At 33.1% G+C, this 12,357-nt stretch overlaps 1 protein-coding gene across 4 annotated transcripts in view; it reads right to left on the reverse strand.

The window, feature by feature from the left end:
• Positions 1 to 7,823: 7,823 nt before the first annotated feature.
• Positions 7,824 to 12,357, reverse strand: part of LOC123677938 (short transient receptor potential channel 4-like) — a 39,655-nt gene continuing 35,121 nt past the window's right edge. For 2 of the 4 annotated variants that reach the window (XM_045614674.1, XM_045614675.1), the window contains exon 3: positions 7,824 to 8,088. In XM_045614674.1, the coding sequence (XP_045470630.1) occupies positions 7,919 to 8,088 (170 nt within the window). In that variant the 3' untranslated portion in view covers positions 7,824 to 7,918. The remainder of the gene's footprint in view (positions 8,089 to 12,357) is intronic. The other 2 variants (XR_006747159.1, XR_006747160.1) reach the window with 2 other exon arrangements.

Genomic DNA, 12,357 nt, shown 5'->3' on the forward strand with positions numbered 1-12,357 from the left:
ACCTTGGGAATTAACATCTATGGATATAGTAGGGCCGTTTGTAACATCTTTTAATGGAAATCGCTATTTGTTAACGTTTCAGGATTATTTTACGAAATATATAGAAGCTATACCATTACCGGATCAAAAAGCCGATACGATTGCTAGGGCATTTGTAGAAAATATTATTGTGAGACATGGTACACCAGAAAAATTATTGACCGATAAAGGTGCAAATTTCACCTCGAGTTTGTTCAAAGAAGTATGTAAAATTTTAGGAATTAAAAAGATTCAGACATCGAGTTATGCACCGACTACGAACGGACAAATTGAACGTATGCATAGGGTATTAAAAGATATGTTATCTCATTTTATAAGTAGTGATCAAAGAGATTGGGACAAGTGGATTCCTTTTGTAGTCATGGCGTATCGTGGAAATATTCATTCATCAACAGGGTATAGTCCCTTTTTCCTCATGCATGGTAGAGAACAAGTATTGCCAACAGATAGTTTCATAGTATCTGATAGAGTTAGGTATGATTATGATGATAATTACGCAGCGGAATTAACGGAAAGATTGAGAAGAGTATATAGAAAGGTGTATCAGACCACAGAAAAAGTGAAAACAGATAGGGTTAAGAAATTCAATGAAAATACGGTGGACCCTCAATTTTGCGTAGGAGAATTAGTTTATTTGAAGGAAATAGCGATAAAACAAGGAGTATCAAAGAAATTGACGAAACCTTGGGTAGGACCTTATAGAATCGTGGAAATTCTTGGCCCAGTTACGTGTAGAATAAGAAAATGCGGGGGTAAAGATGAACAAGTCGTTCATGTAAATAGATTGAAACTTTATAGAGTTAGAAATGAATTTGAGACGGATATAGAAGAACCCAACGTTTCGGAGAAAGTAGATACGGACGGTAGCGATACCGAGTCAGATGAGGAGCGTACTGAGATAAGAGAATTTTCGCCAATGATGATTCCGATGTGGAACCGAGCGCAATTTGAAAATGAGGAACAAGAAGAAAGTGAGGAAATAGAGGACGAGGAAATCCCTCTACGTAGATCGATTAGAGTACGTCGCCCACCGGATCGATGGGGTTGGGATTAATAGATAACGGTACATACAGATAAATCCATTGTAATATAGATTATTCATATTTTGGTAAATTTTTCGACATTTTGGATAGGTAATGGAAATTTTGGTGATTTTTTTTTAGGTTTGGACGAATTATGGAAACTTTGTTTTTTTTGGAGACTTTTGATAATTGCGTAGAATGATTGATAATTGATAATATTGGTGAAATTTGATTAATTTTATTTCAGATTAGGGAACTTGGGGAAGTATAGCGAAGTGAAAATTGTAGGTTAGGTGTAGTGTAGGCTGTTCGGGAGATAAGATAATTATTTTTTTTTGCAATTTTTGGATGATATAAAACAGAGTTTGCTTTCAATTTCGAAATTTGTCGGGTAACGTGGGACACAGGTCCCTCAGGGAATTGAGTCGACCCTGCCCAACGTGAGATTCTAGTGGCTCCTTCTTCCAAGGAAGCCACTCTACCGGATTTAGAGTACCCATTTTGAGATATGGATGTTTTAATTTTTTTTTTAGAAAAAAAAAAAGATTTTTTTTTTTTGGTTATATTTAATAGTTTATTTTGGAAATGAGTATCATATATTTGGAACGACGGCGACGACAGAATAAAGTAAAGCGGATTTATAGTGTAACCTTTTCTTTGAGATGAGAAGTAAATGAGTATTAATTATTTTGAACAACGACAGAATAAAGTAAGGCGGATTTATAGCGTAATATTTCTATGGAATAATAAGTAAATGGATATTAAAAATTTGGAATGACGATAGAATAAAGTAAGAAGAATAAATTGATTATATTAGATTTGAGGATAATGAGACTTTTCAAAATTTTGGTGAGAAATTAGAAATGAGAAATGAAAAATAATATGAGAGACATATATATATAAAAGTGAAGGATATCGGATTTTTGCTGAATATACTGGATTTGACTTAAATACTATTGATTGTGACATCGTCTTGTATGAAAAAGGATGATGGGGTCTTTTTGAACCTTTTCGACCTGAAGAAAAAGTTTCCATGCCCTGATTCTTGTGTCTTTGGTCTCGGACACAAAATGACTTAAATTGGTCTTAACCATGCTTATATTTTTCGGTTTAGAGGCAATAAATTGCTCAAAAAGATAATAAAGTACGCATATACTTTGTATATGCGTACAGAAATTTTCAAATATTGAGATTTTGAGCGCTATAGAGTGGGCATGTCCGGGCTTCGGCTGGGTGATGATAGTTGTCATTGAGACGACATCCTCACCCCTCTTCTATTACCGATTAGTTTATAGAAGTGGCCTTCAGCAGCCGAATGCTCTTTAAGTTTTTATGATAATGATAAGATTATTATCAAACAATTTCCTCAGATGATTGAGATTAATAGTAGAAGAGAGTAACTGTTTAAAGATTTTTAATGATTTGTTCAATGCAATAGTTTTTTTTTTTGGAAATCAGAATAGATAATTTGAGACAATATAAAGGAGACATTCAATCCAAGGGTTTGACAGTAAAATATATGGAATTATTTTATTTTTGGTAAATTCAATGAACGTTTATGGTGGTTATGTTCATATAATTAGTTGGTTTGAGTTTTTTTTTTTTGATTGATTACGAAATTTTAAGAGATATAATAATATCTAGTTAGAGCGAAATAATGCACAGATTTTTTTTTGTTTTGTAATATTTTATGGAAAATTGCAAATTCAAGAGTCTACAACCAAGGAAGGAAGTATCTTCAGGAATATGGATGGATCAAATCCTAGTTAACGGAATAACCTTACTTCCAATTATGTGTGTTGATGTCCAAAACTGAAATGCTATCATGACGTCAGACAATACAGATCAATGTGGATTACATCTGAATATTACCTGAGAAGTGACGATCACCTTTTCGATAAACTGGTTAGAGAGTTGATCAATCAATGGGCTGTAGATAAAGAGGAGTTTTAGAGTGATAGTTGCAGAAGAAGACGAGGAAGATGTTGACTAAAGAAGATTATGAAATGGAGGAAGAAGAAGATGGGATTACAATGGAACTGAGGATAAAGAAGATGCTCAGAGAATCCTGAATCTTGAAACCAAAATGTAAATGGTAGAAATATGCTGAATGAGTAGCAGCATAGTAGATGTCGTTGGACGACGAGTATGTTTGATTTGGGAGAAATGGCTCCCTCACCGATAGTCGAGTATTCATGAATAGACTTCAATGGTATTCAACGTTGTATTTCGCATGATTAAATATGGCCTTGGAATTATATCACCGACAGTCCTTATTTGAAAGTTTGTATGGAAAAATAAAGCTAGCCAGTCTATGAAATATAAGTCCTATGAGAGAAATGAATCGTCATCAAGCAGAAGAAGAGCAGATCACCAGAACTTTGATGGATGTCGAAGTAAAAGGTTATTTCCGTGACGAAGATGAGATCCATGGAAGAAATATAGTACCATTCCACCAGACAATCCTATGAAGCAGTATAATGGAACCAGGAAGTGCCGCGATAGTGAAATTTTGAAATCCCGAAAAGTGAACAAACTCCATGCTGGAGTTAGTGAAGTGCATAAAAGAAAAATATTTTGAATTGATTTGATTGTTTTGATTTTTTTTTGTTTTATTACATATTAGGATTTGGATTTTATCTTTTTCATTTTATTTGAGTAAATAATATTTGATATGAATTATTGAATAATGTCGGAAAACATACCACCGTAGACTTTAACACCTTAGAGTAGAAAGAAATGATATAGTTTTTTTTGAAGATTAGCTTTTGAAAAGTTTGGTTAATAGGTTTTTGTTTTATTTTGTATCTGTTAGTAAGCAGTTTGATATTTGATAATGATGAGTTTTTAGTTTAAGAATGAAAAATTTAAATTAATTTGAGCCAGTATCATTTGGATATAGGAGTTACAGTATTGTGATTATTGGAGAGGAAGGACTATTAAATTAATAAGGATAAAAGTAAGGGAAAAGTTATGGCATCCGATGCCAAAACTTTTTCGGATAAGGGTGTGATGTAGTAAAGCGGATATTTGAAAATTATCGAAATTATTAGAATTATTCAGAACGATGGACGTTAAATTTAGAAGAGCGGTCGAGACTTGTGTGTAAATATATCTTATCTTAGGAGCTGGATATATTCTTTATCGATTATTGCTTTTCATTACTTATCGTCTCACTGCGTTGGTGAAATCAATATATTTTTTACGGATAAGAAAAATAATAATAATCTTGACTTATCTGAGTTCGATACATGCGAAAAAACCGTCAGGGTCTTTCCCAGATGACGCAGCAAAAAGGTCTTAGGCGGAGTTGAAGTATGTTTCTTGCTGAGATCGACAGAAAAATTTAGTTTGAAGTAGAGGTAAGGACTCTTATTGAAAAAAGATGAAAAATGTTCTAACCAATGATCTAATTGACATGGTATCATGAGGAGTAGTTAGGGCGGTCTTAGAGAAGTATGATGTTAGGATATTTTGTGGAGGTCAAAAAGAGTTAGTCAGTATCGCTTAGGGTCTCTTAGTAAGAACGGTTAAATTAGGTCAGAAGTAGAAAACTAGGAATTTCTGGGATAAAGTTAGAATTTGTTTTTTTTTTAGAATCTCTTTGGAATAAATTAGGTCAGATCGGAGTTCGCGGATCGGGAGTGAAGTTTTATATAAGAAATTACACGTTTTTCGAGTGAGCAGTTTGTGAAAAATTAAAACTAGGTTTAGGCAGGGCCTAAAATACTTACCTAGCATCGCGGGATAAGGGCAAGTCTTTTGGTTAATTAATTTCATTTTATTTGTTGATGTTTGAATGTTTTTTTTTTCAATGAAAATAAGTATTTGAGTAGTCCTGATTCTCCCAAATTCAAAGTTGGTACATTGTTTCGTTTGTTTGAATAACAGATTATTTGAGATAATTTTTTTGTTTTTTTTATAAAATTTTGGCCGTTGAGTCAACATTTCAAGAGATATTGTAACTTTGGTTATTTTTTTATTTTTCTTTATTATATTTAATTTAAAATTTAAATCGATTTTCATTGACCCAATAAATTAATCCAGTCCCAAGAGAAGAAAATTCAACTAATAAGACCTGTCCATTGAAGCGACAGGCCGGACTTACGTATAAAATCTTTGGTAAACTTACATAATTATTAATTCTCCGAGACCTCTGGAAAGCCGCTCTTCCAGGGGTTAAAAGAACATCCCAACCGGAGATAAGTGAACGGTGGTCAACATTCGCTGACCAACCCGTTCATGACATTTGAACATCCTACCTACATAGTATCATATATCATTTTGAAGGGAAAAAAAATAACGAATTCAACGAAGTAATGATATATAGGGTGTTCCATTAAAAAAAACATAAGTTTGTGTTGAATCTTCAAAACCATACCCCGAAAAAAATATTGAGTACGCCACTGGATTCTACGCAGAATTCTGATTCAGACGTAGTTTTCAGCTCAGCATTATTTCTAATAATTTCTGAGATAAAGGAGGGGTCCGAAAAGTATCAATTTCCAAAATCACCCTGTATCTTTTGAACGGAAACAGTTATGCAGAATCTGATTAGACCAACTTGAGTTTCACGAAAAAGTAGGACAGGAACGTGAAAACCGCAAGGCTCTATCTTAAATAACAAGCGAGAAACCTGGCTGTCTCACCCAAAATGGGATGCACTGTACAGTTTCAGTTATTTCGAATTTTCTCTTGGTTGGTTATTAATTTTATAATTTTTAGAATAGGAATTATATTCCAAGACAAAAATAAACCAAATATATCATATGTATCAGTATGTCGAACTATTTTGAAGTTTTCACTGCTTCTATCTTCTCTTCTTGGGGCAGTTTTGGGGTTGACTTCAGGGGTTTTTTGAAAGCTGGTTCACCTACTACTTCTTCAGGTTTATTTTCTTCTTTCCTTTCATTATTTGCATCTTTCCTCACACATTTTTGTAATTCAAAATTCGTTCTAGCAGATAAGGATAGGTCATTACCACCAATCACCTCACTTTCACTTTGGAGAGGGGGCTTAAACGGTTATGCGCTCCAGTCACTACGTCTTACTTTCACTTGCCACTCAATGAAAAAGCCCTTCTGGAAAGAATGGTATAGAAACCAATGGAAGAAGCAGAGGAGGCAGCCGGCAGAGTCGACGAGACGGCTTTCAGTGCCGTACACTCCAGTAGTTAAAAAAGTGGAAATAAATTAATCTAATTGAGACCAATTATCTGTAAATAGTTGTATATAGTTGAGTATAGTGTTGGTGAAAAGTACCGATTTAGTTAACCGAAAATCGTAACAGTATACCACGAGTGATTCAAATTTAATCGATAATTTTTTCCTTGAAAATTTGTTTATTCGCCAAAAATATGAAAACAAACCGGTTGATTGCTAAATTCGGTTTGTTTGAATGTTTTTGCCCCAGTCATCATACCTTACTTTTTGAAAAAAAAAATTTTTTTTATGGTTCGGTGCTATACTTTTAAAACAACTGGCATAAATCCATGGAAAAATTGTAGCATTCCCAATACAATACATCATTTCCGAAATTTGTTATTTTTTAAGAATTTTTTCGGAGTCTTCGAAACGTCTGAAACATCTATCCAAACTGCCACAGTTCTCTTCTTCCCCCTTATTTCTTATTAATATTGAAAATGTAGTCAAATTCAAGAAACATATCAATATAGTAATATTGATAATCCGATCCATACTTCTTACAGATTTGTGGTGTAAATAAATCTGCGAACTCACCTCTACTAGTACTGAATAAAATATTTTCTTACCGTAATTGTGTCAGAGTTATGAATTTTTGAAAATTCAATTTGCAATATTACCATATTTATTACGATATATAGACAGGGTGTTTTATTTTATACCGGACAAGCATAAGCGAGATACAGGATATGCAATGTCATTTCTGACCAATATTCTATTGAGTGATGTCAGTTATGTATAACCTTTGAAGTTACGATTTTTGGTCGAATCAGAGTATTTTCGAGTGCTCAATTCAGAAAAGGCAAAGAACCTTGAAAAAACAAAATTGAAATAGCGGAAAACCTGCAACGTTTGAAATTTGTTTCCCACGGTCGTCAAATTGAATTTGATTTTTTGAATCAACTTGAATTTCAAAAATTTTTTGTACATGTCTACATCGAAAAAAAATTACACCCGAAATGGATGAAAATTCACAATTATACTTTTTTTATACCTAACACGAATATGAAAACAAAATGAAAAAATATCGAACGGTTCTTTCATAACGGCCATCCAAATTTCAACTTCAACATAATTTAAAAAAAGAACTGATTGGGCTATGAAGGCCAAAATTTTGAAATTGCACTGTCGAAACATTCCAAATGATAGTTTAATCGTGAGAAATTTAATCAATTTCGGGTGAATTTTTTTTTCGCTGTAGACATGTTAAAAAATTTTTTGTTCAATTTTTGAAAAAATTTTCTCACAGAAATTCTAAGAAAAATGAATTCATTCAGAAAATGGAATTCAATTTGACAACCGAGGAAACAAATTTTAAACGTTGCAGGTTATCCGTTATTTTGGATTTTTTCAAGGTTCTATACCTTTTCTAAATTGAGTACTCAAAAAAACTATCATTTGACCAAAAATTGTAACTTCAAGGGTTATAGATAACTGACCACACTTTATATGTTTGTCCGATATAAAATGAAACACCCTGTATATATTTAGCAATGTTTCTCCTGTTCTCTTAGGTATGAGTAGGTATGTTGAAAGACAATAACTAAATCACATATGGAAATCTTGTTTAAAACTTCATTCATCATCGTGATTTGTATACACTTATTATACTTAATACTTATAAAATATTCCAACTCATTTTAGTTCAAATATTAATTATCTAGACGTGATGATATCGATCAAATCTTTACAAGCTAGTTTGAGCTCATTGATCTCTTGGCGAAGTTCTTCGATTTCACTTGTTGTTGTAACCGTGTCCTTCTCTCGGAAATATCGTTGAACCAACTGGGAAATAAGGGCATTATAATCGCTGGCTCTTTGGTCCTCTGAAAAAACACAACAAACGAAGAAATTTGAGTCATTGTATTCTGAATTTACATCTCATATAACAAATTAACAGAAATTAGTCATTCAAAAATGCCGTTATTGTCACAACTGGTCTCTCTACTCACGGGCAGTTTGAGTTTTATTATTTCCTCTTTTATCACAAAATACTCCATCTCATATGAAAAAACCATATAATAAAATGAATATGTAAAAAAATTTCCAGGCAACGGGGTTCGAACTCAATATACAAATGAAATTTTCAAAAATTCATAACTCTGAGTTTATTCGCGATAGAATTGAACTTATGCAATATCATTACAACATATGATAAATTAAAAAATTCAATTACCAAAAAAAATCTGGTTAGAAAGGTAGATATGGATCAATTCGAACGAATATAATATGATACCACAATAATTGTATGTTTGCAATTGCAAAAAATTCGAAAAAAAATTTTTTTCGACAACGTTTACTCATAATGTGAAAAAAGAAGTTTGATAACGAAGTTTGAACCAAATTAATCGAAATAATTTTTTTTACCAAATCGGTTGTTCTTACCTTATATTATATTGGATGTTACTAAATTAGAGTTACGAAGGAAAATGAGAGATTCCTCGGATAATTTTAAGAAAAAAGGACCATGAATAAGAGCCCGCAAACGTTTTGGTTTCGAGATACAGAGTGTTTCTAGTGTGTCGTACTATTTACTGATACTTATATCAGTTTATCAAATCTTTATTAATCCTCCTACAGAGTGGGTAAAATAAGTACCAAAATTTATAATTCATTGATTACAGGTTACTAGCTGGATCTTCATAACATGTAATTTGTATTTTCCTGAGGATGACTATAGAGAGCTGATACATTTTTCTGAACTACTAGCGGTTCACCAAACAATTGTTCTGAAGGAAAGAATCAGGCACCCTTCCAGAAAAAATATCACCCTGTGGATTTGCATTCAAAATTAGCATATTACATGATATGAAAACCTTGAATTGGAATATCATTGGAATATCTATGGCCAATTCAAATTAGTTATCCTGTGAAAGGAAGGTTCTATGAGAAAAAAAATATCCATCGATTTTTCAACCAAAATAAGTGAATCGTCCAGTAGATTAGAGATAACCAAACATGAAAATTTGAGACTTGTGCAGTTAAACGTCCAATACATATCCAACAAATTGGACATCATCGAGTTGTTCCTGGCAGAGAATAATCCTAACTTTGTCAGTATTGCTGAAAATTGGTGTAGTTCTGAAGTAATGAAATCGATGTCAATTCCTGGAAACTTTCTAACTGATTATTATTACCGTCGCAATCGAGCTGACGGAGGATCTATAATCTACGTAAAATCTGGATTACAAGTGAAAAAGTTGTGTAGAATTCTGACATTTTACTTTGATAAATCTGATATTATATATATGATCGAAATATCATGGATATCCATAACCTCTAAATTATGTAACACCATAGATCTTCTTTAGATGGTCTTTATGATTGAAAAAATTGTATGTCTATAGAAGATTCAAAGATGGACAATAGACCGATGTTTTAAAGAAGTCTTTCAATTGTATAGTTATTGACGTATAATTGTTGTCAATTTCGAAGGAATTATTTGAAAAACGTCATATTGATGACCTCAATATATTTTATCAGATTTTTAAAAAGTGGATTTTATTGTCTGAAAATTAAAAGAAAATGCACGTTTTAAGATACGGCTCCAAAAGGGGCATATGGCTCTGTTAGATAAGTTGAGATTTGTCATGGGAGTTAGAATAGTATATTCTAAAACAAGTTGCAGAATGGTCTCCTATTCAAACACAAATGCGAAATGAGTGTTGTAATTACATTCTGCAACGAGTATTAGACGATATTTTGTCTATTTCAGTCAAGTTTTGTGAAATATTGTCGAAATTCAATGAAAATTGTTGTTGAGTTGAAGAATATCTTTTTTCGTCCATAACTCCAGAACCCCTGAAGCTATCGCTTTGCGACCTTTTGGTTTTTTCATACAAATTTGATGGGATTTCTGTTACTGTCAGAACTTAAAACACAATTTGATTTTTGCAGTGCATCAGTTGAAGAATATCTTTTTTTGGCCACAACTTCAGAACGCATGTAATTATCGCTTTGCAATCTTCAGGTGTTGTCATGCAAATTTGATGGAACTTCTGTTTCTGTTGAGAAAATCCTATCATTACATTTGAAATTTTGGAGTAAAATGAACAAAACAATGAACTTCTGACTTAGCGCCCCCTATCGAAAGCAGCAAAACAAATTTATCATGACTATATTTTGTCCTCAATCAACAAGATATTATCTTTCAGACGAGATCCAATTTGCTCAAAAATGTTGAGCCATACTGAAGTTACAGGCGTTTCAATCAGTCAGATTTCTTCCTTTCACCTATCCTTATTTGATGTCGTAAAATCGGAAGTGACAATTCAAAAAGATAGATAATTTTCCAAGGATTACAGTGATGATATTTTGTCTTCAACTTCATATGAAACATTTTCGAGTAAAATTCATTTTTCTACTCGACGGTAGCTATTACGCCCCCTAGCGGTAGAGGTATGAACTTCAAAATAATTTCCAGTGTGTTCTCTTGTACACTTTAGTGGTAAAATTTTTTACCGCAAGTCTCTACGATGAGTGAATCCTGAGATATAGCCGCTTAGCTCGCTTATTTGCCCACCCTGTACATACTTCATTTGAGAGGTTCAGATGAGAAAATTTTAGAGTTTCTCTATTCAGAGGTTGAGATTATGTTAACTTCAGATATTCTGATAACATACTGTCTGTTTTAGATTGGATAATTTTAGAGATTTTACATACAACACCTACAAGCTTGGAGCATGTAGATTTGGAGATTATACATACATCACTTGGAGGATGTAAAATTGGATGTTTCACATTCCACATACATAACCCAGAGATTTAGATATTTTGTGAGAATATATTCCATCATGCTTGATGAAAAATTTGGGGAATTATTTATTTCACTAAAATACAAGAATTGCAGTATGGTAAGCTAGGGATATTATAGGATTCGAGTATTCATCCTTCACCTGTACAATGGCCATACCTAACTCAACAGGTATTCATTGCAGTGCGTGATACCGCTTTTGAAGTAAGGTGTACATGTACGAGGTGGTGATGCTTGAAAACTTGATAGTCCTGTTTCGAATTGTATCAGATCGAGCTTCGAAATGCAGATCTGATCAGGAGACAGACCTCAAACCAAGAAATGAATCTAGACGAGATCAAGACTTTCATCTCTCGATTAGAGGCTGAGAAGAGGTCTGAAATTGAAAAGAAGACACCAAAAGTTCAACAGATGCATAAACTAAAATGCTACCGTTGTAACAAAGAGGGACATTGAGAGTCGGTATGAAAAACCGAACTGGATTCTCAACTTCAAAGTGAGAAAGGAGATTTCCGATGAAACCGATACTGAAAACCAATATGAAGTTTATTGTTGCAGAGCAACGATAAGCGAAGAACATGAGATGAGCTTGCAATCGCAGACACATTCCAATAACGAGTTATTAGGTTCGGAGGGAGAACCTGAATCTGCCATTGGGAGGGAGAAAGAATATAATCTCATCTCTTCACCTAAAGAAAAAGTTTTACAAGTTTCAACTGACAAAATAGATGAAACACAATCTGAGGAATTATGTATCGTAAGTCCATTATGTGATCACTTTCGAGTGTACCATACGAGATTTAAATTGATACTGATTTATTTCACAGCAGAACATAAACATGTGCTGATACAAAATAATACATATCCTATGAATAAAGATAACATATACTGGCTGGACAATATAACACCCCTATTCTTATTTTTTCGTTATCTTATAAAAAAACCAAATAGTTACAAATAAACATAGGTATACAGTGTTACTATATGTAAACCTATACTAAAAGCAAAAATAATTCAATTTTTTATTTCTTTCTTCAGTTCCTTTCGAGATCTTTTTTCTGATTGTGAATCATTCTCACATTCTAAATCAACTGCAGTTTCGTCCAAGTTGTCAGTACCTAAAACTGTTTTCACTGGTTTCTCAACTCAACCGTTTTAGAGCAATTTCTTCGAAACAAGGGTCTTCAACACGAATTTTCTTGGAAGAACTTGCCATGTTCGAAAGTAACTTGATTACGGACTTGGTGCACTGTTGAACCCAACTGAACTTTACGCGCCAATAACATCAACATCTTCGAACCGATTCGTTTGATTTTTTTGTGTTACTAAGCAATTATATGAA

The sequence above is a fragment of the Harmonia axyridis genome, chromosome 4 (genome assembly GCF_914767665.1).
Source record: "Harmonia axyridis chromosome 4, icHarAxyr1.1, whole genome shotgun sequence".
NCBI lineage: Eukaryota > Metazoa > Arthropoda > Insecta > Coleoptera > Coccinellidae > Harmonia > Harmonia axyridis.